Genomic DNA, 23,752 nt, shown 5'->3' on the forward strand with positions numbered 1-23,752 from the left:
CATTTGCACATATTTTCCCCTCCAAAGCCATGAACATTTACCAAACACTTTGCCTTTTTAGGCAAAAGAGTAGAGGGGAGAGGAACATATGCTGCAGACCTGCAATGGAGACTCTTCCACAGAATTTCCATTAGCTTCTATTAACCAAAATTGGCAGCATGAAAGTGCAAACAAATCCTGGATAGAGTGAAATGGACAGGTGGGGAAAAAAAGGGCAGGAATAAGCCTTTGCAAAGTCTTGCAAAGCCAAATTTTCCCTGCAAGAGTCCTGTTCTCAAAGCACCGTTAAGTTTGGGGGGGAGTTTTGATTTCTTCAGCTTTTAAACCCTGGATAAATTTCTCAAAATGCTGAGTGTTTCCTTCTCTCATTTTTCCTTGACCTCCTCCTGTGTGCCAGGATAGGTGTCTAAATACCCATTTAGGTATTAGGCACACGGGTTTCAGAAACCAGCATTTGAAATATTGACATTATTTCTTTTTCGGATCAGTCTTGGAGATGCTCAAGTCCATTGATTTGAGGCTGACAACAGGGGCTGTATCTCTGAAGCATGTTGCAGTTCAATCTTTTGTTATTGTAAAATACACTATATACCTGCTCTGTCCCGGGCTGGCCCGGCATAGCTCGTTGTTTGCTAAGCACTTTGATATCCTTGAATGAAAGGCGCTGCAGTTATTAATATCGCTGCCTCCCTTCCCTCCGGGATTGGAGCACACAGCCTCCACAGCTGAGTCAAAGAGGAAATAAGTGTATTTGGAAATGGGATGCCAAGTAGCCATGTAATGCAAAGAGACCTGCCTCCCTCTAGATAGAAAAAACCCTCGGTTCAGTTGCAGTCTGTTGGTCATGGGCACCACGTATGTGGTGTCACTTCTTGCTCTGCTCCGGTCGCCGTGTATCATTCAAGAGATATCCACGTGTCGTGGGCTGACTTGTTTGTCAGAAAAATGCATCCATCTCCGAGTGTCAGGCTCTGATTTATTTTATGTCACCTGTGTCGTGCCACTGCAGATTGTGTCCCACTGTGTCATGTACTCTCGATCAATATGACACAGCACAGCCCTGCGTGAGCCGCAGCCAGCAAATACTACAACGCAAAGCTGTTTATTCTAAACAAATAAGCCCTCCTAATGGACACCTAATCGATACGGAATCAGGGTGGGATGGTTTCCTTTCACACCGGCTAATTGTTACCCTCGATCGCATCCGCCGAGCGTGCAGCGTGCTGCTTTGCGACTGGGAACGCGTCCCCGCTTCCCGGGGCTGCTCCAGCCGCGGGTCGTCCCCCGCTGTCGCTCTGCCCAGCCCCGCACCGCTTCGGCAGCGGGCTGCGAGCCAAGCTGCCGGCCAGGCTGCCGTGCCGAAACACGGTACCGAAAGCTGGAAAAGCGCCGTTTCCTTCGCACAGCCGTCCTGAAAATGCTGGCGCAAAGGGGAGGATAAGAAGGAGATTTCGCGTTTCGCCGAGCCTTCAGTGACACCTACAGACAGAAGCGCTCGCCGGTGCGCGGCAGCACCGACGGGGCGAGGACCCTGCTGCGGAGCGAAGCCGGCCGGGGCCACGAAACCCCTCGCCGTCCGTCGCGCCTGCGGGGCATGCGCTTGGTAGCCTCCCGCGTACGGGGCGCTGCTTTCCCTCGCTGTTGCCTTCTCAGAACTGCAAAGTAGACGGTTTTACCACTGGATCGCGGGGGGCTTTTTGCCTGCCTGCCCGTTGGCACGCAGTAGCCGCGTGTTTCTCCCGTGCAGGCTCTGCGGCGGTGCCGTATCTGTCAGCCGAGGTTGCCCCTCTTGCCTAGCGAATGGACAACAAATAAACGAGGCGCTAGCTCAGAAAAAGAGGATCTTTGATTTTTTGTTTCTAACTTGGATGCTAACCAGCACAGTTTTGGTATCATTGAAGCACTCACTATAATTTAAAAGGTGCCTGGTGTTACAGATTTTGAAAATGCAAATCTAATAATTCTGATTACCACTTGGCTGCGTATCACCAAGGTGTGCCTTCACTCGGCTGCCCTCAATTGGCTTCTTAATAACATTTTCCATTTGCTGCTCTGCTAGGGTTATTAAGTAGGGGTTTTTTGATTTTGTTTTTTAGCTTTTTCCAGTCCTTGAGAAGAGACTGGTAAGCATTGTCCTTGGGGTGATTTGTAAAGCGCATTGCAGGGGCTCGCACCCGCGCTAAGCATAGCTGGGGTCAGCGCCTTCGCCACGTGTCGTCTGTCATCAGGCTGCATCAGCCGTTCCCGTAAAGCTGGTGCGTTCGCACGTGAGATTGCTCTGCTTCTTGACGTGACCGGGTGGAAAGCCGGGGCCTGGTTTCCAGAGGCGCTGGGCACTCGCCGTTCCCACGACTTCTGCACTAAGCAGCTCGGGAAAGGAGGTCTCTAACCACCGACCGCCTCCCGTTCTGCACGTGTGTATAAATTGTGCGTGTTTCAGCAGCAAGAATCAGGTTTTGCCCTTCCCGCTACGGTGCTGCCTTCTCTCCGAGTGCAGGAAGGGGCAGGGAGGTGAGGATTAGCTACTGCACAATCCAGCTGCTAACAGCTGTTAAGGGCCAAAGCCTACCCGGCGCTTCGTGGGCTCCTGCAGGAGTGCCCCGGGCTTCGTGGGGGACCCTCACTTCAGCTCACAGTCCTGTCCTTCCTAAACGTTTCATAGGGGCTTTGAACAGCACGGAGGATAGTGGAAATGCTGAAAGGACTTTCAGAAGGTGCTTCTGTGCCTGAGTCCCCACCGAAGGTGGGACGGGCCCATAGGAAGGCTTGGGCTGTGGATGCTCCGGGTCTTCATGAGCTAAGCGATAGCAGTGCCAAATAACTGTGAAATCCTGATACATTCGTCGTATAAAAAGAAGTCCAGATAATAATTCAACAAGCATTATTTTAGCAACTTGCATTTATACTGCTTTTCATCTGAGAAACTTTAAATGCTTAAAATAACTTGTATTAATTAGTTAAGCCTCATAACACCTACTGCGGTCACAATAAGAATTACTCTGTTTTGTTAGAAGTGAAACTAAAATACAGATGAATTAAATTTGCCCAAGGTAACACAGTCAAGTCCCTGAGGACTTGAGCTGAAGCCTATTGAAGTCAGTGATGAAATCTTTTCTGCTACCTTCTGTAGACTTCTGATAAGGTCTTTGAAAATCCAGGAGTAGCTTCGCATCCCCTGAACTTCAGTGAATAGTTTTGCCCGGTGCATATCTTTTTTCCTGTATTTTTATTATTTTAGCAGGAAATTAAGCAGTCGGCCAATAGTCCCTCGCTGAAGTAGTTAAGATTTCAGTTTCATATACTAGAGAATGAATAATGCCCGTAGTATTTTACTATGACAGCTATGTGGAATGGACTTTCAGAATAAGCAAAAATATCTATCTGTATATGATTTTCAGACTTTTGGGCTCATTGTTAAGCAATATTTTGTCTCCTTTTCATTTCCTCTGAGGCCCTGGAGAAAAAATCACTGCATTTTTGTCAACAGAAATGAAAGACAAATGTTAACTCGAGAGGCAAAGGGAATTCATGGGCCCAGATGAGGAGCTGAAGTCTGCATAATGTGTCATGGCTCATCTTTCTATGCCACCATCTTGTTCGTACTGATATGAAAAATAGGCAATTAAATCAGTGGTAACGGATCCACATGAACTCCAGCTGTGAATACGGGATTAGTCCCAAAACCCAAGGTGGAGCTGATATATCCTCCTGCCCATATTTTTTAGCAGATGGACTCTTCTACATCACAAATGGCCTCAGCCTTTGGGTCTTGCTTTCCTCTGTAAATGTTGTGTTTTGGGCAGTAACCTTTCTGATCTTCCATCTAGTTCACCTTCCCAAAACCCTTCCTGAGCTGTTGTTCACCAGGCCAGCAACTTCTCGTTTAAGACCACAGAGAGCCTGAAAGTGAGGCAGTCAGAGCCGCTAACGGAGCAAACCGGCTGTGCCCGTGGCACGGACAGAGTAGCTACACCTGGAGCCACCTCCCGGCCCAAAGCCCTGCCGTCAGGTATTAGTACAGTACCTGGTTTTTTGGGGCACGGCTTCGGTTTGCCTGTTGCGAAAGATTCGGTTGGTACCACTCATTTATGTTTATTGTTTGTGTGGGCCCTCCTCACACAACAGAAAAACACCCAGGTTTTACTTAAAAAATGTAAAACCGTCCATCAGATGAGAGAAGAAACCGGCGTATTAAACAGGGTTTTCAATAAACATAGCCAGAATTTGGCTTCTGTTAGTTTGCTCTTTCACTGTCCAGACACAAGCAGGTATCATTCATGTCTTCCATATACCCTCCTTCATTCCAGTTTTGGATATTTTACATTGAGAGTGTTTTGTCAGGGCAGTGTTTAATTTAGGAACAACAAAAAGGGTTTTTGATAACCCTGGTGAATCAAGTATGACTGTGAAACAAATCCTTGGAGGGAAGAGATTCCAGTAAAATTAGCTCTGGTCTCCAAGCTCTTTCAAAATTTTTAACCAAGCCTTTCAGATCTGATTCATTCTTTTCTGGCCTTTTCTTTTCTCCCTGCTCATCTAGATTGTGACTGGAAGAGGATCATAGAGGGTTTGTTAAAGGTGTTTCAATCTGATTGAAAGTGAAAGGTATCGGAGTAAAATCAAAGATGTGATAATTCAGTTGTTGCATTAAGGATCTTCCTAACTCTAAGTGACAATCTCAGCTAAACCTTTTACATTTTTAAAGTTCTGATAACAATGCTGCATTTGTGGTAGATTGCTTGGGACCATTTTCAGCTCTGGGATATCTCTTCGTTCTCAATAAGACAGAATTTGTTCTTATTTTTTCTGTTCTCTTTGTTGTTTGCAGATCCAACACGGGTTATGGTGTCACCTTTCAGCATGGATGTCACTGTTGGAGAAAGTATTGTCTTGCCTTGTCAGGTATCTCATGATCACTCGCTAGATCTTATGTTTACTTGGTCATTTAATGGACACCTGATAGACTTTGAAAAAGATGGGGATCACTTTGAAAGAGTTGGAGGGGTAAGTATTAATACTAAAGCAATCTCCCCAGACTGTTCCTCTTTTGTATTGCAATGACTAGAAATAACAGGGAAGGGCTACTAAGTGAAGGGATTTGGCTGACTTAATAGTAGGAGACATGTTACCTAGTGTCTTATAGGCTGAGAAGATAAACACTGCCAGTAGACTCTTTTGTTAAAGTTGATGTAGAAATGTTATAATTGGTTAATGACCTGCCTTGAAGTCTGCTCTCATGAATGACGTGTGTTAACATTGCAGAGTTCTCTAAGGCAAAAGACCTCTAGTGCATTTTCTCACTGTGAGACAAAATTGTGCCTTCTCGCTTTTCCCAAAGAGAAGGCCCTAATCGTTTTTCTGTGGCTGTAACTGTAAAGGAAATTTTAAGTGCAACTACTGTAGAACACTGTATTTGCACAGAAGATAGTGGGAAATCAGAGGCTACCCTCAAATTTGTGCAGACAGTCTTTGTTGGCATACTTACGCGTCTCTGTCTATGCTTAGAATAAATGTTTGTCCACCACGCAAAATAAACTGCATAGTATTACAAACATCGCTGACCTTGGAGAGGACATTTGTTTTCAGTGTTTACCAAAGTGAAATGTCACATCGGTATCTTAGGGTTCCTTGTGTGTGCGTTGATGTGTGTCTGCACCCACTGACAGTGCAAACTTTTGCAATGTGCAGCGAGTTGTTTATCTGAAGGTTCAAAAGATTAAGTTCATGGAAATCTCATAGTAAGAAGAAGAGTCGGGTTTGAAAAGATGTTTGGAGTTCCCAATAAATACAGCCCTAGCCACCGCTTCCGCTGAAGTACATGGGCACGTGGTAGATAAGGGGAAGAAAGTGTAGTGGAGATGGGGATTCTTCCCTCCCTTAGGGCAGGGGGAAACGGGCTTGCTTCAGCCACCGTTTCGTGCCTCTCCAGGAGGGTCTGGGCAGAACTTCCCACGCAAGGGAAGCCCACCGGCCGCCAGAGCCGCCCGCCGGCCCGGACGGGGCAGGGCTGGAGCGACAACATGCCGCCGTCGCTCGCGTTTCCCCCTGGCTGATTTGGACCCGCTGGGCTGTGAGAGATGGTTACGCAGGCTGCGGCCGGCGGGAGCGCGGCGGCCTCATGCTCCGGGCGGGAGCGCGGGACGCCGGGGCCCTGCAACGCTCCCGTGGGAGCAGCAGTCCCACGCGCTGCGCAGCCGCGTTCTGCACGGCGCCGGCCTCGGCCTCTCTTGCCGCCTCTTCCCCCTCCGGCTGCCTGTTGGATTTTCTCTGCTTTCACCTAAATTGCAAATGGTAGATTGTTTCAACTTCTTTAGTAGTTCTAGATTTTTTTGAAGTTGTTGTGGCATAAATTTTGAGAATCGCAGAGAGTCAGTGCCATAAAAGGTACCTAAGGAAACCTAAGAGGTTTCAAACACGGGTGTAACACATCTGTCAGACCTTCCTCCAGCAATTCGTGCTAGTCCTCTGACTAAAATAATTTCCAAATAATTTCCAAATAAATTTGGATTTAAGAAAAAGAGGAGGCGTTCTGCAGGCTCGGTCTGGACCGCGGGTGGAAGGCTTGCTTCGCTTTGGAGCCGCACTGCTTCCCTTCCCAGCTCACGGTGCCTATCGTTTAACCCGTGCCGTGTTAGGGAGCTCTTGTGGGAGCTGAATTTCCAACTTAGTTGCAACTAAAAATGTTCTCTCTCATAATTCTTCCTGATGCCTTTTTTCCACTTTTATTTGATGAACGTGGCGAGAAAGAGAAGGAAAGAAATCAAATTTTCAGCAGAGGTAGAAGACGGAACAGTTTTACATGTTGCTCGACGGCTGTTTTACAGAGTCACGTGCTCTGCTAGGTTGCAGGCAGACTCCTAGTCTATGTTTACGTTTGTCAGGACTGAAATTTAATGCTGAGAGGAAAAGGAAACACAATTTACAAGCCTTGCTGTTATCTCTAAGAAATCATTAAAAGATGCACTTAAAGATTTATGCCTAGCGTGTACCTCAGCAGTGACAGCTGTTCCCGGTGACTCTACTTGCTCGGCCCGCAAAGCTAAAATTACAAACTTTATTAATATTCTTCAATCAGAAAGCCACAATCACAAGGTTCCGTGAGATGGCTGGTGCACTGAGCGCTTTGTGTCTGGAGGAAAAATCAGAAAGTTGAGTTTCCTGTACATGCGGAAACATAATTAGTTCTGTTCAACAGTTAATCAGACATGCATTTGGCGTTTGGAAAACAAATTACTGCTGTTAGGTGGTGCAAAATTTCCTTAGAGAGTGCTGTTCTCATGATCTTTAGCACAAAAACACTGGGCAATCAAAATGCTGGCCATAATACAAGGCTGTGAAACTACTGCAGATGTCTCATAATTTGGGCTGGTTTTCCCTTACAAAAATGGATGTAGGCAGAACGTAGACATCTGAATACCAATATCCAGAGAGAGAAAGGAGGAATTGGAGCAAACTTGCCTTAAATAAGCTTGATCACATTGTTTTAATGGGTAAACTGCTTAACTGACCCAAAGCAGGCTTCGCTGTCCCTTGTAAAAGCCATAATTTTAGAAATGCAACTGCTTTTATCTTCAAGGCAGACTCACATAATTTTAATAGGCCACGGCTTGCATTACTAATGTTTTCATCAGCCAGTGTAAAATAAATCCATTAGTCACAGTGTCCTTCATGTGATAATGATGTTTAGCGCTCATTAAAAAGTAATTGTAACCACTTTTCCCTACTTTATCAGCAGGATTCAGCTGGTGATTTGATGATCAGAAGCATCCAGCTGAAGCATGCTGGGAAATATGTCTGCATGGTGCAAACAAGTGTGGACAAGCTATCGGCTGCTGCAGACCTCATTGTAAGAGGTATTTGAATTTTGTTACTGTTGTTGTAAAATTGCTTTCTTCCTATCTTCTGCGGCTGGTAAGGCAATTCATGGTCTCAGAGACATTCATTAGAATCCCAGCATCTTGTAATTAATCTAAGAAATAAGCTCTAAGTACACGCTGTGGTTCGTAGTACATTTTCAGACAGCGCGTGTAAAGCGTCTGTCATATATACATGCTCATACAACGAACACGCAGCACAGATAAATGGTACACGTTCATGTCCCGAATGCAAAACTTGCACCGACTGAGCTCCTTTCTGTGGTCAGCGGCACAGCAGAAATAGCGCCCAGTTAATTCACTGCGTTGATCCCTGACAGTACTTGCTCCTTTTCTAGAATAAACATGATTTAGGGACATCACTGATGCTTCAAGATCAAATCCTTGCCGTGCGTAGGTGATCTTTAAGTGTGGCATTAACTGAGATGCAATTAATTAGCCAGATTCTGGGTCCTTTTAGTAAGTATATGTTTTTGTGCTCTTTAGCTCTGTGAAAGACAAAACTTGGTTTTCTCTGTACCTAGCATCCTCGGTTCTCAAAGATCCCAGCAGAAAGGAAAGTACACGGAATTTAGCAAGGATAAATTTCATCACTCAAACCCTGACTACACCCAGGCCTGCAGCTCCTTCCCTAGGTTGTCTCGAGAAGTCAGGGGTGGAGGAAGAGTGAGCACTGAACTGAGCCCTGCCCCCTTGTTCCTCCATTCCACCCTCAGTTTGTCCCCCCAGGTAAAAATTAAGGCAGATATTTTAAAAATAATTCAAAGAAAAAATTGCAGGCACTTCTTACGTGCAAAATCCTAGTTTTCATGCTCTCCATGTAACATATATTCTCAGTCTGATCAAAAAAAGCAGAGGAGAGCATGAAAAAGCAATAAGAAATTCCCTCTTCATCGCAGCCTTGCCAGAGCAAAATGTGCAGGATTAGGCCATAAACTTTCAGCCACGATGTACCCTTGTCTGTAGCTGGGCTTTTCTGTTATTAGCACAATATCGTTGAGCCTTTCAATGCCTTTGCCCCGTTAAGAATATGAATGCAGAAGTTCTTGGCCACGTGCAATGCAAAGAAGCCATGAGAGTCTGCTGGAGGAGCAATGATTGCTGGACGCGTGAGCGGATAAGTGTGGTTTGTCAGCCCCTCCCCTGCCCCGTGGGATAAGGTGCTGTTGCTTTTCCGTACGCACGCTCCGTTTGCTGCCTCTGATGCCGATCAGTCCGTTGGCCAAATTAGTGGCACTTGAGGCTCGTAAGTGATACTGCATACAGCATCTTATGGGAAGCGAGTAGGGATTGTCCTGGGGCTTTATAAGCTCTGTTGCTACAGTAAGGAGCTCGGGAACACAAACATTCGTGCTTTTATTCCTCTGACTGTAGTGGCGCGGAGAGCTGCAGGCCATGCGGGGGCCCTCGCGGCGCGGGCCGCATGCTGCCGACGCCGTGGGGCAGCGGCGCGGGCCGGCTCGCTCCCTCGGTTTCTGTGAGGCCCCACGTGGAGCAAATCCCAAACGACGGCCCGGGCTGCTCTCCCCCGTGCGGGCGGTGAAGCTGCCGCGCTTTGCCCCGGGAGGTTGCCCAGGTTCCCCATTATGTTGATTTTTGTATCTTTGCTGCAGCATTGTTTCAGATGCAGGTTTTTTGCACAAACGTTTCAAAACAGCCTGCTGATGAGGACATTGCTTAAGTAACTTCCCTAGTGCTGGCTCGGTAAACAGGCGGGAGGAACATTCGGTTCTCACAGGAGACTGTTGGTGACGGCACAAACGCTGATCTTGTCACTCCCCGGAGCAGCTGCAGGGACTTCGCCCGCTGCCCCGGCTCCCCGGCAGCTCTCTTCCTTCTCTGATGCTCACAGCTGGGCTGTGTCTTGTCACCGGCTGTAGGAAAATGAGGAAATACCCACGATACCTGTAACAAAACGGCCTGAGGTGGGCTGTGACAACAGAGGGGGAGATGAAAAGCGAGTGCATAAATAGAACTTTCATAATCAATTTTAAAAGTTTTTTTAAAAAATATAGTCATTTGACATGTCAAAGTAAGAACTAGGACAAAAATCAATTATTTACTTGATGTCAGGGAATATCAAGCAAGAGCATACAGAAGAAGTAACCTGTGGCACCACGCGTGGACAGACCAGGCCACTTGGTCAGATTTTTCATGCCGTGATAACATGGTAGTCGCATGTCTGCTAGCAGCCCCGAAATATTTGGGAAACTGGGGACTGAACTTGATCATTTTTCCCCCTTTCGCCCTACGGTAGCCTTTTTCTTTTTTTTGCTCTGAAGCTGAAAAAAAGCTGTTGGGATCTATCAGGAAAGCCACTGGGGCTCGGGGGTGGCACCCGTCCCCTGCGGAGCGAAGCGCGAGCAGCCCGGGGCGAAGGGCCGCCGGGAGCCGCAGCAGCAGCAGCTCAGAGCCCTGCTCCTCGCCTGGTCCGAGCCCGCTGGCTGCCTCTCGCACTCGTTATCTCACCTAATTGCACGGAGGCGCAGCTAATAATTCTTTGCTATCTCATGTAATGATTGCACGAAGGTGCCAAAGAGGCTTTTCCTTCAGTTGATTTTAGGGTAGCGTCTGCATGAGTTTTCTCTTGAGTTCATCTGGCAATATTTCCTTGCACCCTGCTAACAAGGATATTTTGAAATGCTGGGAATAACCATCGTTATTCCAAAATATGAAAGTGACAGTTCATTTCAGCTTCTGCCAAGCAGTATAAGTAATTCGTGAAGGATACAGTGAAATTTCATTTCTCAAATGTGACACTATCATCTAACTTGTGATGAAGAATTGAACAAGCTAACTGCTTCATAAGGTTGCATTACATGGTTATTCTCCCATCGCCCCAGCAAAACTATTTAAAATCTTAACTTCTTAGAAATTAAATCTGGCTAGACCTGCTGAAACTTTCATTTTAAAGACAGGATATTGGAAGGTTTCAGGGTATTTTAAGTATTTAAATATGTCCAGCTCTCTGAATATCAGCATATGAGAATTATTTTAGTCCAAAGGTGCAAGAATGAATTAAAAGTGGAGAATTTATTGTGAAACTGTCCTTTTTGGGAGATTTCTCCTCAGGTACCAGTACTGATTGCAATGGACATATGATATGGGAGTGAGGTCATCTCTCAGAGAGATGTGTTATATAGTGCTTTACTGGTCAACAGGGCCCAAGCAATGAAACAGAAAATCCTGGTACATACTTATGCAAGATGCTAAGTACAAAAAGGGTCTTCGTTCCTCACCAGCTTCTGAGTGCATCCAAGCTGTAGCCATAAAAAATACTTGCTTCTGTAGTCCAGTCCTAAACTGGCAAAAGGGAGATGACAGACTGATCCTTGGTCCGTTAGGTAATTCAGGTATATCTTGATGTGAAAAGGCCTCCAAGCTGCGCGCTTGCGGGACAAGTAGTGAGCATGCAGTGGGGCTTGACACCGCTGTGCTTCGGTGGGATCGTCAGGGCTGTGGATGGAGCCGATAATCTCTGGTTTTGCAAAGCCATCCCTTCTCGGGCCTCCCAATCTCATCCAGACAACAAGAAGGCCACTAAACCACAGCTATGGCTGAGCGCAGCTCCCTGACAGAGACCAAATTACCCCTGTCCTAAGTAAGGGATGAAGAACAGAGTGTTCCTTCCTCATGTCGTCCCAAAGCTTTAAGCACTCCTCTCCTGTAATTTTTCTCACAGGTCCCCCAGGTCCGCCTGAAGCTGTGACAATAGATGAAATCACTGACACCACAGCGCAGTTGTCCTGGAGACCGGGAGCAGACAATCACAGCCCTATTACGATGTACGTCGTACAGGCGAGAACCCCCTTCTCCGTGGGGTGGCAAGCGGTGAGCACAGGTAAATGCATCACTCGGCAGGAGCTGAGCCTGGCCTGCAAAGATCTCTGGAGATAAAAAAACAAATCCGTCAGGACCTACCTGTGTAGGCTGAGTGAAACTAGCTCTGCACCCGGACGCTGAAAAGTAATTTCATTGACTGCAGAACACTGGTCTTTCTTTAACTAGTTTCAAGTTTGGCAACCTAAAGATTTAGGGTCCAGTCAGTGCTATTACTCATCCATTTTTCTCATGAATGTTTAAGGGAAAACAGAATGAATTCCTATCTTTTGTTGCTATGGTGGAGATATACAACAGTAATTGTGGCCTATAAAGACATCCCTCAGGGATAGACCATGTCATCTGGCCTGTCTTTAAGTAGAATTATTTTCCTGACAGAGGGAAAAATCCCATGATGTAATTGCTCATTCTGTCATAGGTTAATTTGGTTCTAGTAACCATTAAATAGAGGAAAAATGTATTTAAAAAAATAAAAGTAAAAATAACAAACATTGGAGCCTGTTGTCTTGGCACTTTGTTTTCAGAAGGTGGCAATTTAGGAGGATTTTTTTAATAGCAGGAATCTCTGTGCTGACAGCACAATGTTTTAGTGCCACCTATTTTACATTTTTGGCAGTTAACAAAGCATTAAAAAATGAGAAAAGGTTTGTCAGTCCTTATTCAGTTCATATTTACACTAATCCCTCATTTTTAAGGGTATCAGATATGTGGTCTTTAATCCTGTTAGTGGTTTTAATTGCATTCCTGACCTCTCACTGTCTCTTAGTTCCAGAGATCATCGATGGCCGGACGTTCACAGCAACAGTGGTGGGTTTGAACCCTTGGGTCGAGTATGAATTTCGAGTAGTGGCTGCCAACCTTATTGGGATCGGAGAACCAAGCAGACCGTCGGAGAAGAGAAGAACTGAAGAAGCTCGTAAGTAGTGGTGGGAAACGGAGTTAGAGCTTGGCGAAAGAACTCCTCAGCATTAAAGAATGTGTTACACAGGAGAAAGTCGAGAAGCATTTTCTACACTTTTCTCCCTCGTGGCATGTTATTTGTGTGCACGGTTCGTACATGCAAGATGGAATAAGCAGTAGGGTTTGTGGAGCTCCACATGGGCTCTTTTGACTCCACTAGTTCTGGACATACAGGAAGATTTCCTCCACTTGGAAAATCATCACTTTCTGTGGGGGAAAAGGTATTTGGGCAGGTTTTTTGGAGAGTGCTGTCCAGTATCCACTGCTCAGCGATGGGAACTGTGAGTCAGTGCAAGGAGTAAGCTCAGTGTGGTTGTTCCGGGAATATGTGCCTCATTACAGCAAAACCCCTAGGAGGTGACTCCTCTGTTCTGTTTTAGCCTGTAATGGAAGAGAATATCAAATAGGAAAATGAATGAGCCCTTTTTATGAAAGATAAATGTTTAAACTAAACAATTAGAGACTGAATACACAAGTTAATCGACATACTTTTAATATACTATTATTGACTTACTTTTAATATAGTATTTGCCATGGCAAATTACTCATTTGCTAATAATGTTTTTGGTACCCAGAAGGGAAAGGCCAGAACAATCCTGTTGTTATGTAGGTCTGTGTCATTTCAACACTCTTGTGGTTGCAAAATCACCGCTTGCATTTTCAATGCTATGTACTGTTGTGCATCTTTTTTTTGCAGTTCCTGAAGTCACCCCAGCTAACGTCAGTGGAGGCGGAGGGAGCAAGTCTGAGCTGGTCATTACCTGGGAGGTAAGTGGCATCCAAACCAAGAAGAAAATGAGTATGGTCCTGATCGAGAGGCACCCTTTCACCCCAGTGTCACCCCACCACCCACGGAGCCCAGTGTAGCTTATGTAGATTTCAAACTGCTTGTGGTAAAAAGCCCAAGTGGTGTGATAAAATAGCCCAGCTATTAAAATTCAGCTAAAATCGCTCCCTCGTCGCGGGCCCTGGTGCAGTGAGGCCGACGCAGAAGTGCTGTGCGAGGGCAGAGAGCAGGCTGTGCATTGCCGCTTGCACGTGAGCACAGCCCCCTCCGGCGCTGAGCACATCACCAGAAATACGGCAAAACGGGGACAGACTGCCGTAGGGGCGGGAATTGCCGGGAGTGCGAAACAGATCTTGTGAGGCCAATCTGGGGAAGTCCTGATCCGATTGAGAGTGGTTGTGGCTGGCTTCCAATCTTAAACCCTCATTCCTGCACCGGATGATATGCCAGCACATAGTTAAGAGTTAGCGTGACACGTTACATGCTGGCTTTTGTTGCTGATGATGAAAACCCGCAAGAGGAGATACAAGGAGGAAAAATGTTTAGTATTCCTTAGGGTAGTCAGGGTTGGAACTCTAGTCATTTATCTGCTCATATTTTCATGTTATGATGCGATGAAGCTGGCATGTCTTCCCAAATAATGAACTTCACTAGACACGCTAACACTTCTGCTGAGCACAACTGTTGACCAAACTGGCAGAATGAATCATCAGAGATATTTTTAAGGTTATTAAAAAACTATAAATGGCTTTTTATCCTTACCACACAGCCTGATGTGCTAAATTTCCTCCTCCCTTGGACTAATTAGTTTCACTGTATCTCTTAAAGATATTCTAGTGTGTTTCAAAAACACATATGGCAAGAACATGAGCCGTGACTTTGAATCACAATTTGCAGAAAATATAATTTATATTCCAGTAAAATAATCAGCTTAAGCTATTAAATGCACAGAGGCCCTTTCTTTTGGCTTAGTACTGTTTTGAGCTGTAGAACCCCGAGTGGGAAGCAGCCTCCAGAAATAACCCCTGCTTGTGCTCAAGCACCATCGCCTTCTGTGGGACAGTGGCCCGTAATTAAGGATCGTTTTAATAAATTGAAGCTTTGGTTTCGAATGCACCTTTTTGGGGGGCTACAAGCCCAAGGCCAGGAAATGGCAGTATGTATAGAAGTGACCTGAAGATGGTAGGTTGTTTTTTCCAGTTGTTACCTATCACTTACTTGCTGTTCTCCATCACACTTACGACAAGTCACTCACTGCCATCTTGATCTCTTATTGCCCGGGATTATCGATCTCTTACTCTCCAGGATCTGAATAGGGAGCTGGCCTGGTCTGGGTCCCTGGATGAACATTGGCCAGCACGCCTGGGCTCGCAGCCGGCGCTGGGGAGGGGAGCCAGACCCGCGGCGGCCTGCGTTGTGACTCAGAATATTTTCTTCAGGACTTCACATATGAATCCAAAGATGTGGGAACAGCTGCACGTGTTTGGAAAGCAGGAGCTGTGTCCTGGATTCACCCCCCCAAACTTTAGACACTTAGTCACTGTAGCACCTAACATTAGCCATGTTATTGCTCCAGATTCCTTCTCTAAACGATGAGGAAGGATAGGCACCCACAGAAAGTGAGGCAGAGCATCTTCTGGAGACACAGCTTTCTGCCCTGACTGCAGGGAGCGCGTGGAGCAACAAGGCTCCCAGCACAGACATACCACTTCGCTGCCCAACAGTAGGGTGGGATAAATCCAGGTTAGATGCAAAGCAGAACTGCAGCTGTTTGCAGTTTCTGGTACTCTGTTTAGGACAGTAATTTTAAAAGGACCGGCGGGCGATAGGTAGCATGCAAGGAGAAAGAAGCGCGCGCTGTGGCTGACAGGGCTGCTCTTGTGTGCTCTGCCGCCTGCAGACGGTGCCCGAGGAGCTGCAGAACGGCGGTGGCTTCGGTTACGTGGTGGCCTTCCGGCCCTTCGGCACCGTCAGCTGGATGCAGACCGTCGTGGCCTCTCCCGACGCCTCCCGATACGTGTTTCGCAACGAGACCTTGCCGCCCTTCTCGCCCTACGAGGTGAAGGTGGGGGTGTACAACAACAAAGGCGAAGGGTCTTTCAGCCCCGTCACCATCGTCTACTCGGCCGAGGAAGGTACGGCGTGCCGCCGCCGCGTCGCCCCCCTCGCTGGTGTCTTGCCATTGAGCACAGGAGGCGTTAACAGGAGTTGAAAGGGTTTCGCATCCACGCTGACATATCCTTTGATATCTAATCCTTGCTCTGATTTATAATAAATGGCAAGCCATGATTAATTCTTTTGATGGTCATTAAAATAACATTCATCTTAATGAAATCTTTTGATATTAATGGAGAAGTAATATGTAATCTGGAAAGAATTCAGCTGAGATTTAGTATGAATTAATGTCCACTGATGAGAAAATGTTCCCTTTTGTCCTAATTGCAGTACATGGTATTCTGGGCTGAGGTTAGAAATGACATCTTATTATTTCTTACACAGAGGAGAAGGGCAGTCAGGCCCAGGGCTGACAGGGCATCATTTTGAAAAGTGAAAGTTTGTTTTGGTTGCCTGCCTCTTTTCTCATGTAATGAGGAAAATCCCTTGAAGTTTGTAACTAATTGAACATAAAACTGAAAACTCAAATTTTATTGTTAACTCCTCTATCCAGAACCGACCAGAGCTCCAACCAGCGTTTTTGCCAGAAGCCTTTCTGCTTCAGACATTGAAATTTCTTGGGCTTCCCCTCGAGAGAATCCGACTAAAGGAAGGATACAGGGCTACGAGGTAGGAGAACGAAACGCGGCATTGTTTCAGTGCTAATCATTGAGGAGACACAGAAAGATACAATGGAAAGTCATTCGAATGCTGTTCCTTACGCAGCCTGCCCAGGAGGCAGGCCGGTTCCTGCTGAATCTTGACTTCATTTCTCCTTCAGCGTTCAGAGGTTTCTCTCACGAGGTAAAAGACTCTGCCTGTGGCCGTACGCAGCCCAGCTGAAGGCGGGGAGCAGGTCTCGTTAGGGGAAGCGCCGTTCCCTGAAGACCAGGACAGGCTGCAGGATCTGAAGTCCGTGTAGTTGAGTGGAAAATTGAAGTCTATAAATTGTGTCATTTTTTCCATCTGAAACCAAAGCAGGCAGAAGTACCGTCCCCTGAATTTACAGACAGAAGCTGGCATTTCTAATTATTGTGGTCTCCCCAGAGCTGGAGAAAATGGCAGGATTTACAGAGATGAGGTAGAACATTGCCCTAATGGGATTTGCAGTTCCAGGATGGTGTGTGCAGCCCTTCTCCATTCAGCAGTAATTAGGGTCACATTAACCGTTCAGATAAACCTCACATTATTAGACACAGTATTTCACTTGCTGCTGGTCTGTGGCTGTAAAGAGCTATGGCCTGGGCGGGCTCAGGGTACTGAGTGAAGAAGGTAAATGAACTTTTGTGGCCAGCCTCTACCTGAGGTCTTGAGGGCTGGAAGAAGGCAATGCAGCCATGCTTATGTCTAGCAAGGAACGAAGAGAGGGGAGCAGGGCGCAGGATTTGCCTGCCTTGTGCTGGCCCTTTGGGCAGCGGTGCGGAGCTCGCGGCCGAGCGGCGCTGGCGCTGCGGCGGTGCTGCTAGCAGGTCCCCGCGGGGCAGCAGGAACCTCGCTGCGGGAGCTGCCACGAGCTGCAGAGCCTGGCCCGAAGGGCAGGCCTTGCACGGACTAAAAGGTCGTGCAAGGAATATTTACTGTTTGTTCCATGTTCCACTTAGCAGCTAGCCAAAAACACAGAAAAGTTGCCTCTTGCGGAACTAAGGAAGTAAAACCTACTCTGTTTTTCAGGTTAGATATTGGAGACATGATGAAAAGGAAGAAAATGCAAAAAGAACTAGAACTGTTGGTAACCAAACATCCGCAAAAGTCACCAATTTGCGAGGCAATGCACTGTATCATTTAGCAGTCAAGGCGTACAACACTGCCGGGACAGGACCCGCCAGCGCCACAGTCAATGTCACGACAAGAAAACCGCGTGAGTATTCGTGCGGAGAGGCTGGACCGCTCGAACCGCATTCGAAGGGTGTCTACAAGCCCTTTCTCTGTCACTTTCAAGCTCTCTCAAGTTCGAAGGTGCTGTGAGATTTTCCTTTGCTGGGTTCTTGTACACAAGGTTTACCAGCCTTTCTCCTAAGGCTCTTCCCCATGTTCAGTAAGCAGAGCATGCAAAACTGAAATCACAGCTGGGCAGGAAAATTAAATATTTATCTCATCATTCAAGAGGGCTTTTTTCTTCTGGTCTCAGGCATGTTGAGCGACTGGCTGAATCCTTTTTCATTTAGAGCGCTGTGTTGTGTCGCCCCTTCGGTGACCTTGAGGACACAGATCAGTGGAACAGCGCATTAACTTTCAAGAGCAATAAGACTGTGTACATGCTCAGCCGTGGCAGTAGAAGCTCCATTGGTGCTGGGAGGGATCCAACAGGGAAACATTGCTCCTTAATAATGTAATGCCTCCTGTATTTTGATATAGCCCCAAGTCAGCCCCCTGGAAACATCATATGGAATTCATCTGACTCCAAGATTATACTGAACTGGGATCAAGTAAAAGCCCTGGATAACGAATCAGAGGTGAAGGGATACAAGGTGAGTGTTCGGTCGGCAGAGGGCTACTGCTTCGCTGCACTGCCTCCCTTGGGACCCTCTGATCCGGCAAGGAATTCATGTTAAGTGTAATGAACATTCCCATGATCCGGTGTCAAGTCTGGGGTTTATAAAAAGACCAGATTAAGTGATTTTTCATGATACGGCTTTCCAGGTTAAAAAGCTAGAAATGGAGAGCACAGCAGCATTTAGGGAGCCTGCTGTGCTACCCGCCAAGGTTGCTGGTTGAACGTCCTCGCCCCCAGAGAAGCAGGTCTCTGCACGGTGCATTCGCACCCCAGCAGCGCCTGGTGGCCGCCACCGTGAGGGTGGCAAACCCCGTCCCGGCTTTCCAGCCACGGAGGCTTGTCGGCTGCTTGCAGCTCCCCTGCTTCTGGTAGAAATCTTCCAAATGCTACGGGTGGCTCAATAATTGCAGATAAATAAAATGCTTTCCTAATAGCTCCATTTTCTTCGGAAAGCAAAGCCAAAAGAAAGGAAAGAGAATCCTCATTAAGTAGCAGTTTTAGTAGGGTATAATTTAACTAGAGAGAAATCTTGGGAGGAATTCAGCTCTATCACCTTACACAAGGGTTTAATTTGGCCCAAAGAAGGTACCAGTGTGCAACTGCCAACCGTTGCCTGGAGGGTTGAATTGTGTGAACGTTTTCCCCCAGAACTTGAAATGATGAAGAAACTGGACGTGCTTCATATATTGTTCACAATCTGAAATTCTGGCTGTGTCACGTTTGTGAGTCTCTGCCAGCTTTCCTGAATTTCTGCACTAACTTTTAATTATCTTCAGTGCACTGTACTGGATTGTCAGAAATAAGCAATTCCTCAGGGGTTTCAGTCAAAACCTCAGATGAATCTCAGCAGTTTGGACCAACTTTTCACTACATATTTCAGGTTTGAAATGCAAATTAAAAAGTCAGTTAAAGTGGGTGAGAGAGACTGTTGTGACTCCTGAAAAAGGAAACTGTTAGAATAAGGTAGCCAGATTCGTTCCTAGGTCACAGCAAAACATTGCCTGTCTTCTTTTTTCCTGGAAATCTTGTATTTTATGTCATAATCTAAATTAGCAGAATTTCCAGATCTTAGGAAAAGACAGAAGGTAAATCAGAAAAGCAATTTATTCTGGGAAGCTGGTTTGACACTACATCAAATACCCCAACTCAGTTTCCTGAAGAAATGTAGTAGGTGGTTTTGACTAAATAAGCCTCAGGATTTATTTTAGCTCAGTCATTAGTAAGGACTAAGGAGACACTGAATTTGATGTCTCAGGTACCCCGAATAGAGGAGGGATGCTTATGAATCTTTCTAATTTGAGGAAAAGTGATATTCAGCACCTTGCATTTTGGGGATAAAAGCCGAGCTGTGTTAACGCTAGATAGGGGAGGAAATACGCCGAATGTAAAGTGCTTGCGGGGGAATTTGTGAATTCGAAGTTTGCAGGCGCCTCAGTCAGCCCTCCGAATGGGGACATGGTCCATTTACAAATATTTTCTGGTTGCAAGCTGTGGCAGAACCTGCTTATTTGTTTGTTTTTCTAATTTACTACTGGAAGTTCTTCCTCATTTAGTTCTTTTATCTGTCATCCTCGGAGTAAAGAGCCTGGAATTGCCCTTCTGGAAGCAATTTCCGATAGATAGCCTATAAATTAAATCACGTTTCTGACGTGCACCAGCATTGGCTGGAGCTGGCAGTAAGGGAGAGCTTCCAAAACTGCCCCAGCTGGTGGGAAATGCAGTTTAATCAAGCGGAGAGGCCGAGGCGCTCCGCTAATTGCCGGGGCTGCATTTGTCTGATTTCCGATATCAAATCCATCCTCCGAGAGTGCCCTGCCCACCAGGTCCCGCGGCTTCCCCTCACCCCAGAGTCGGGGCCACGCTGGCGCAGGTTCCTCACGAAAACACGCGCCAGGCTCAGAATAACACGGCTTCGAAATCTGCCGTGTTCCTGGTCGTCGCAGAGTAAATCCTGTGGCCCTCGAGACGTAAGAAGACCAGCAGGAAACCTGGAAGCTCGTGTGGAAGTGACCGTTTCTGGTGTTTCTGTCTCCTTTTCTCTCGCCTTTGCTGTAGGTTTTATACAGGTGGAACAGACAGAGCAGTACCTCCGTAATAGAAACCAATAAAACGTCTGTGGAGCTGTCCTTGCCCTTCGACGAAGACTACATCATCGAGATAAAGCCGTTCAGCGACGGCGGCGACGGCAGCAGCAGCGAGCAAATCCGAATTCCAAAGATATCGAGTAAGAGCGGGGACGGCGGGGTCGGGGCCGGGCTTCGCGCCCCGGCCGCGGCAGCCTGCAGCCTGCCCACAGCCAGCGTTTCCCCTGCCTGCCTTCCCCTTTTCTCCTCGCTCGGTGATATTTGGGTTTTACCCAAATACCAGCTCGCGCTGAGAAACAGGGGCAAACCAGAGGACTCGGGCTGAGCAGGGCCAAGCCGCAGCTCTGCCCGTTCCTGCGCGGGCAGCTGAAATCCAGGCTTGCCCAGCAGCAGCAGGTGTTCCAGCCCCAGCTTTCGATTCCATCCTGAATCAAGATTGCCCTGTAAGAAACACCATAATATGTGGTTATATTTGTATTTAAGATTTCTGGACTCTTTCCACTCTCTTACTTCCATGCTCATATATATTGAGCACATTGTTTCACTGCAATTCACTGTAACAAAATATAAAATACAACGTTCAGAGGCTTCTAAATTTATAAGGCTACTGTATAGCAATATTCCATTGTGTTTTGGATGCATAAATATTTATTTAGGGAAATGAGGTTGCGTAGAAGAACAAACAGAAAAGAGAGTATTTTATTATACAGCATTGCTTTTGCAAAATCTCTGTGTCCCATCTTCCATTAATAATGCCGCAGTTTATAAACTGCATTAAATCAGGATCCTCTGCAATGCAGGAATATGGCATTAAAATTACAGCAACGTTAAAAAAAAAAATTCTGGGTGAGATCAGAATTATCTCCAGCACAGATGTATATTATGGTTGTATAAACCATACAGAAGAATTTAATCAGCAGGCGCGGGAGAGCAGGGAGAGCAGGAACACATGCCAGCTCCTATTTGGCTCAACACAGTGGGCCACAAAGCATATATGTAGCTCCTTGAGGACATGGATCATGCCAGACTGATGCCATAAATAACAGCTTGAATATAGCACAATTGTAAAAAATAAGCAGACAGGCCATGAAGTAATATAATATAATTGCTCTATACCCTCAGTGCAACACCAGAAGGAGTTTAAGTAAAACCAAAAATTCAGTTAGAGAAGTAAAACCCAATAAGCGACTGAGGCGCTCGGCCGAAGCGCGATCCCGCGCGGGGACACCTGCCCTTGGCCGCCGGCTCCGACCTGGGGTCCCTTCCCGGCTCTTCACCTACTGACGTTGTCGTCGCGCTTAATCGGAGGAAAATGAATTAACGCCGGTGGCTATAACACAATACGTTTGGTTAATGCCTCCTGCTGTCTTTACTGTGGGTTTTTCCCCTCTCTCCTTTCCGCAGATGCGTATGCCAGGGGATCCGGCTCCTCGACATCCAACGCTTGCACCTTGTCAGCCATCAGCACAATAATGATATCGCTCACAGCTCGGTCCAGTTTATGACAAAAATTACATCAAGGACTTCTTGTTTATAATATAAGCAACATTTAGCTAGTTGTTTTGAAGACACCCAGTACTAAGTAATATTGTGGTCTGAGTACATCTTACTACTGGAAAAATGTTTATGCTTCTTTAGGAATGGCATTATACAGTACTTCCTCAAAGCAAATATAGCTTTGTCTGAAGTTTCCTTGGAAACTCTGCAATGCACTGAAAACATCTGTAATATGATGTTACCAAAGCAGTTTACATATGTCCTTATATGCATATTTTTTATTATATATTTAGTGTTTTATAGAATTTTTTAAAGTTAACATATGATGTAGATATTAATTTTTCCTCTGCTATAAAATGCTATGGACAACATTATCATAAAAATATTGTTTGGGATTTTTTCCTTTATGACTGAGAGTTCAAAGCTGTTCTTAGTAAATTGGCTGCAACTGTATTGTACAGATTTACAAGGCTGCACGCCGGCAGAACTGTTTCTGATCGGGTTCTTAATGCAGCTGTATTTAAATGACAGTTATGATCTTTGTGTTAAATCAACTGCTTTTAACACACAAGATACTTTACGTTTTATTTAGAGGACTAAGCAAGAGAAACTCGAAATAATCATTAAGAACGCTGTAATCTCAAAAAATACACAGATTTTTGCTCATTTGTGGACTACAGTACATGTAGCTAATATTTTGACATCACGCAGTAAGGTTCCATTTTTACTGTCTTGAAATAGCTTTGTCTGTATCATAGTTAGCATTAAACTGGATAGGAATGAAGATACTGCAAAGACGTAATCTCTGCCTCTAGTGACGCAAAGTGAAAGGTACTGGAGCAACTGAACAACATGATTCTGGCCTTTAGGTGCCCTGGTGTAAACCCAGCTAAATCGGTGTTGCTTGTCTGGATTTTATACCACGGGGATTCGAATACAGCAGCTCTGAGACGTTCAGCTACCACTGGTTTCATCGTCTGAACATTCACTTATTTTCAATGTGCATTTTAACGTAATTCGTAATTCTTCACGACTCCGCTGTAGAGAATGTTTGTGAAATCTGATTTGAATCCAGATCATCAGATAAAATGTATCATACTTCTAGGGACTGTCGCACGGGAGTGCGAAGGGGCTCATATGAATTTGCAAATTATCTGCAGGGAGGTACGAACTCCCGGCAGCTCTGTGCTAGGAAGTCTACGTTTCTTTAGGAACTTTTCGTAGAAGTCGGAAGGCGTAATAGAATCACACTGGAAAATGACAATATCCACAGCAAAATAATTCTTCTTAAGAGAAGGACTGTTTGTTACTATGGGGTAATTTTGTAAGTTCACTCAGATGGGATAATGCTAGTAAAAGGCAATGGAATTTTCTATACAATTTTCAAGTTTAAATGCGCTGCAGTGGTTTATTATTATTTTTCCTGATAGCTTGAACTTGCCTGTAACTTGTCTTTTTTGCTTACAAATAATACAATTAACTTTTAGACCTTCTAAATATATTTATTCAGTAACTCATAACCAGGATTCCACTTGTGTAGAAGTCAGGGGTGTTGACCAGAGAAATATTGTCAGTATTTCAAGCTGTGTTCCTTTCCTAGTTTGATATGGTTACTTCTATGTAAAAAAACAAAAACAAAAAAAACACAAAAACAAGAAAAATGGAACAAAAAAAGCTTATGTAGTTTTCTCCCCGGTGTAAATGATATTTATCAGTGATCTAGCAGATGTAATCTTTTTTTAAAGGTATTGGTAATAAATATTCTGTCATTTGTAAAGATACCTGTCTTCAAGGAGCGTTTTTCCTCCGCATGCCCTTGTACCTGGTGACAAATTTCAGCGCTGCAATAGGCAGCAGCTTCCTGGGTTGTCATGACTTGGAAATGCAGCGTGGGAGAGGCCCTTGGAGCGGAGGACAAAACCCTGCGGAGGCAGGAACATCTGCTTTTGTCCTTAGTCTCATTCTGCTTCCAAAACCGACAAAACAGTAGCTCAGTGGATGAGTTTGGGGTGATACCATCTATTTATGTCGATTCATGGCCATTCCAAGCTGTCGGGGTAGA

General features: G+C 45.7%; 1 protein-coding gene across 1 annotated transcript in view; it reads left to right on the plus strand.

Annotated features, from left to right (window-relative positions):
* LOC106497361 (contactin-4) overlaps positions 1-23,469 on the plus strand; it is a 344,686-nt gene extending 321,217 nt beyond the window's left edge. Inside the window, exons 14-24 of the mRNA XM_013958278.2 lie at positions 4,829-5,004; positions 7,733-7,853; positions 11,557-11,715; positions 12,481-12,630; positions 13,372-13,442; positions 15,362-15,596; positions 16,130-16,245; positions 17,287-17,473; positions 17,971-18,083; positions 20,165-20,333; positions 21,598-23,469. Of these exons, the coding sequence (XP_013813732.1) occupies positions 4,829-5,004; positions 7,733-7,853; positions 11,557-11,715; positions 12,481-12,630; positions 13,372-13,442; positions 15,362-15,596; positions 16,130-16,245; positions 17,287-17,473; positions 17,971-18,083; positions 20,165-20,333; positions 21,598-21,698 (1,598 nt within the window). The 3' untranslated portion in view covers positions 21,699-23,469. The remainder of the gene's footprint in view (positions 1-4,828; positions 5,005-7,732; positions 7,854-11,556; positions 11,716-12,480; positions 12,631-13,371; positions 13,443-15,361; positions 15,597-16,129; positions 16,246-17,286; positions 17,474-17,970; positions 18,084-20,164; positions 20,334-21,597) is intronic.
* The last annotated feature ends 283 nt before the right edge of the window (positions 23,470-23,752 follow it).

Source organism: Apteryx mantelli, chromosome 12 (genome assembly GCF_036417845.1).
Source record: "Apteryx mantelli isolate bAptMan1 chromosome 12, bAptMan1.hap1, whole genome shotgun sequence".
Classification (NCBI taxonomy): Eukaryota; Metazoa; Chordata; class Aves; order Apterygiformes; family Apterygidae; genus Apteryx; species Apteryx mantelli.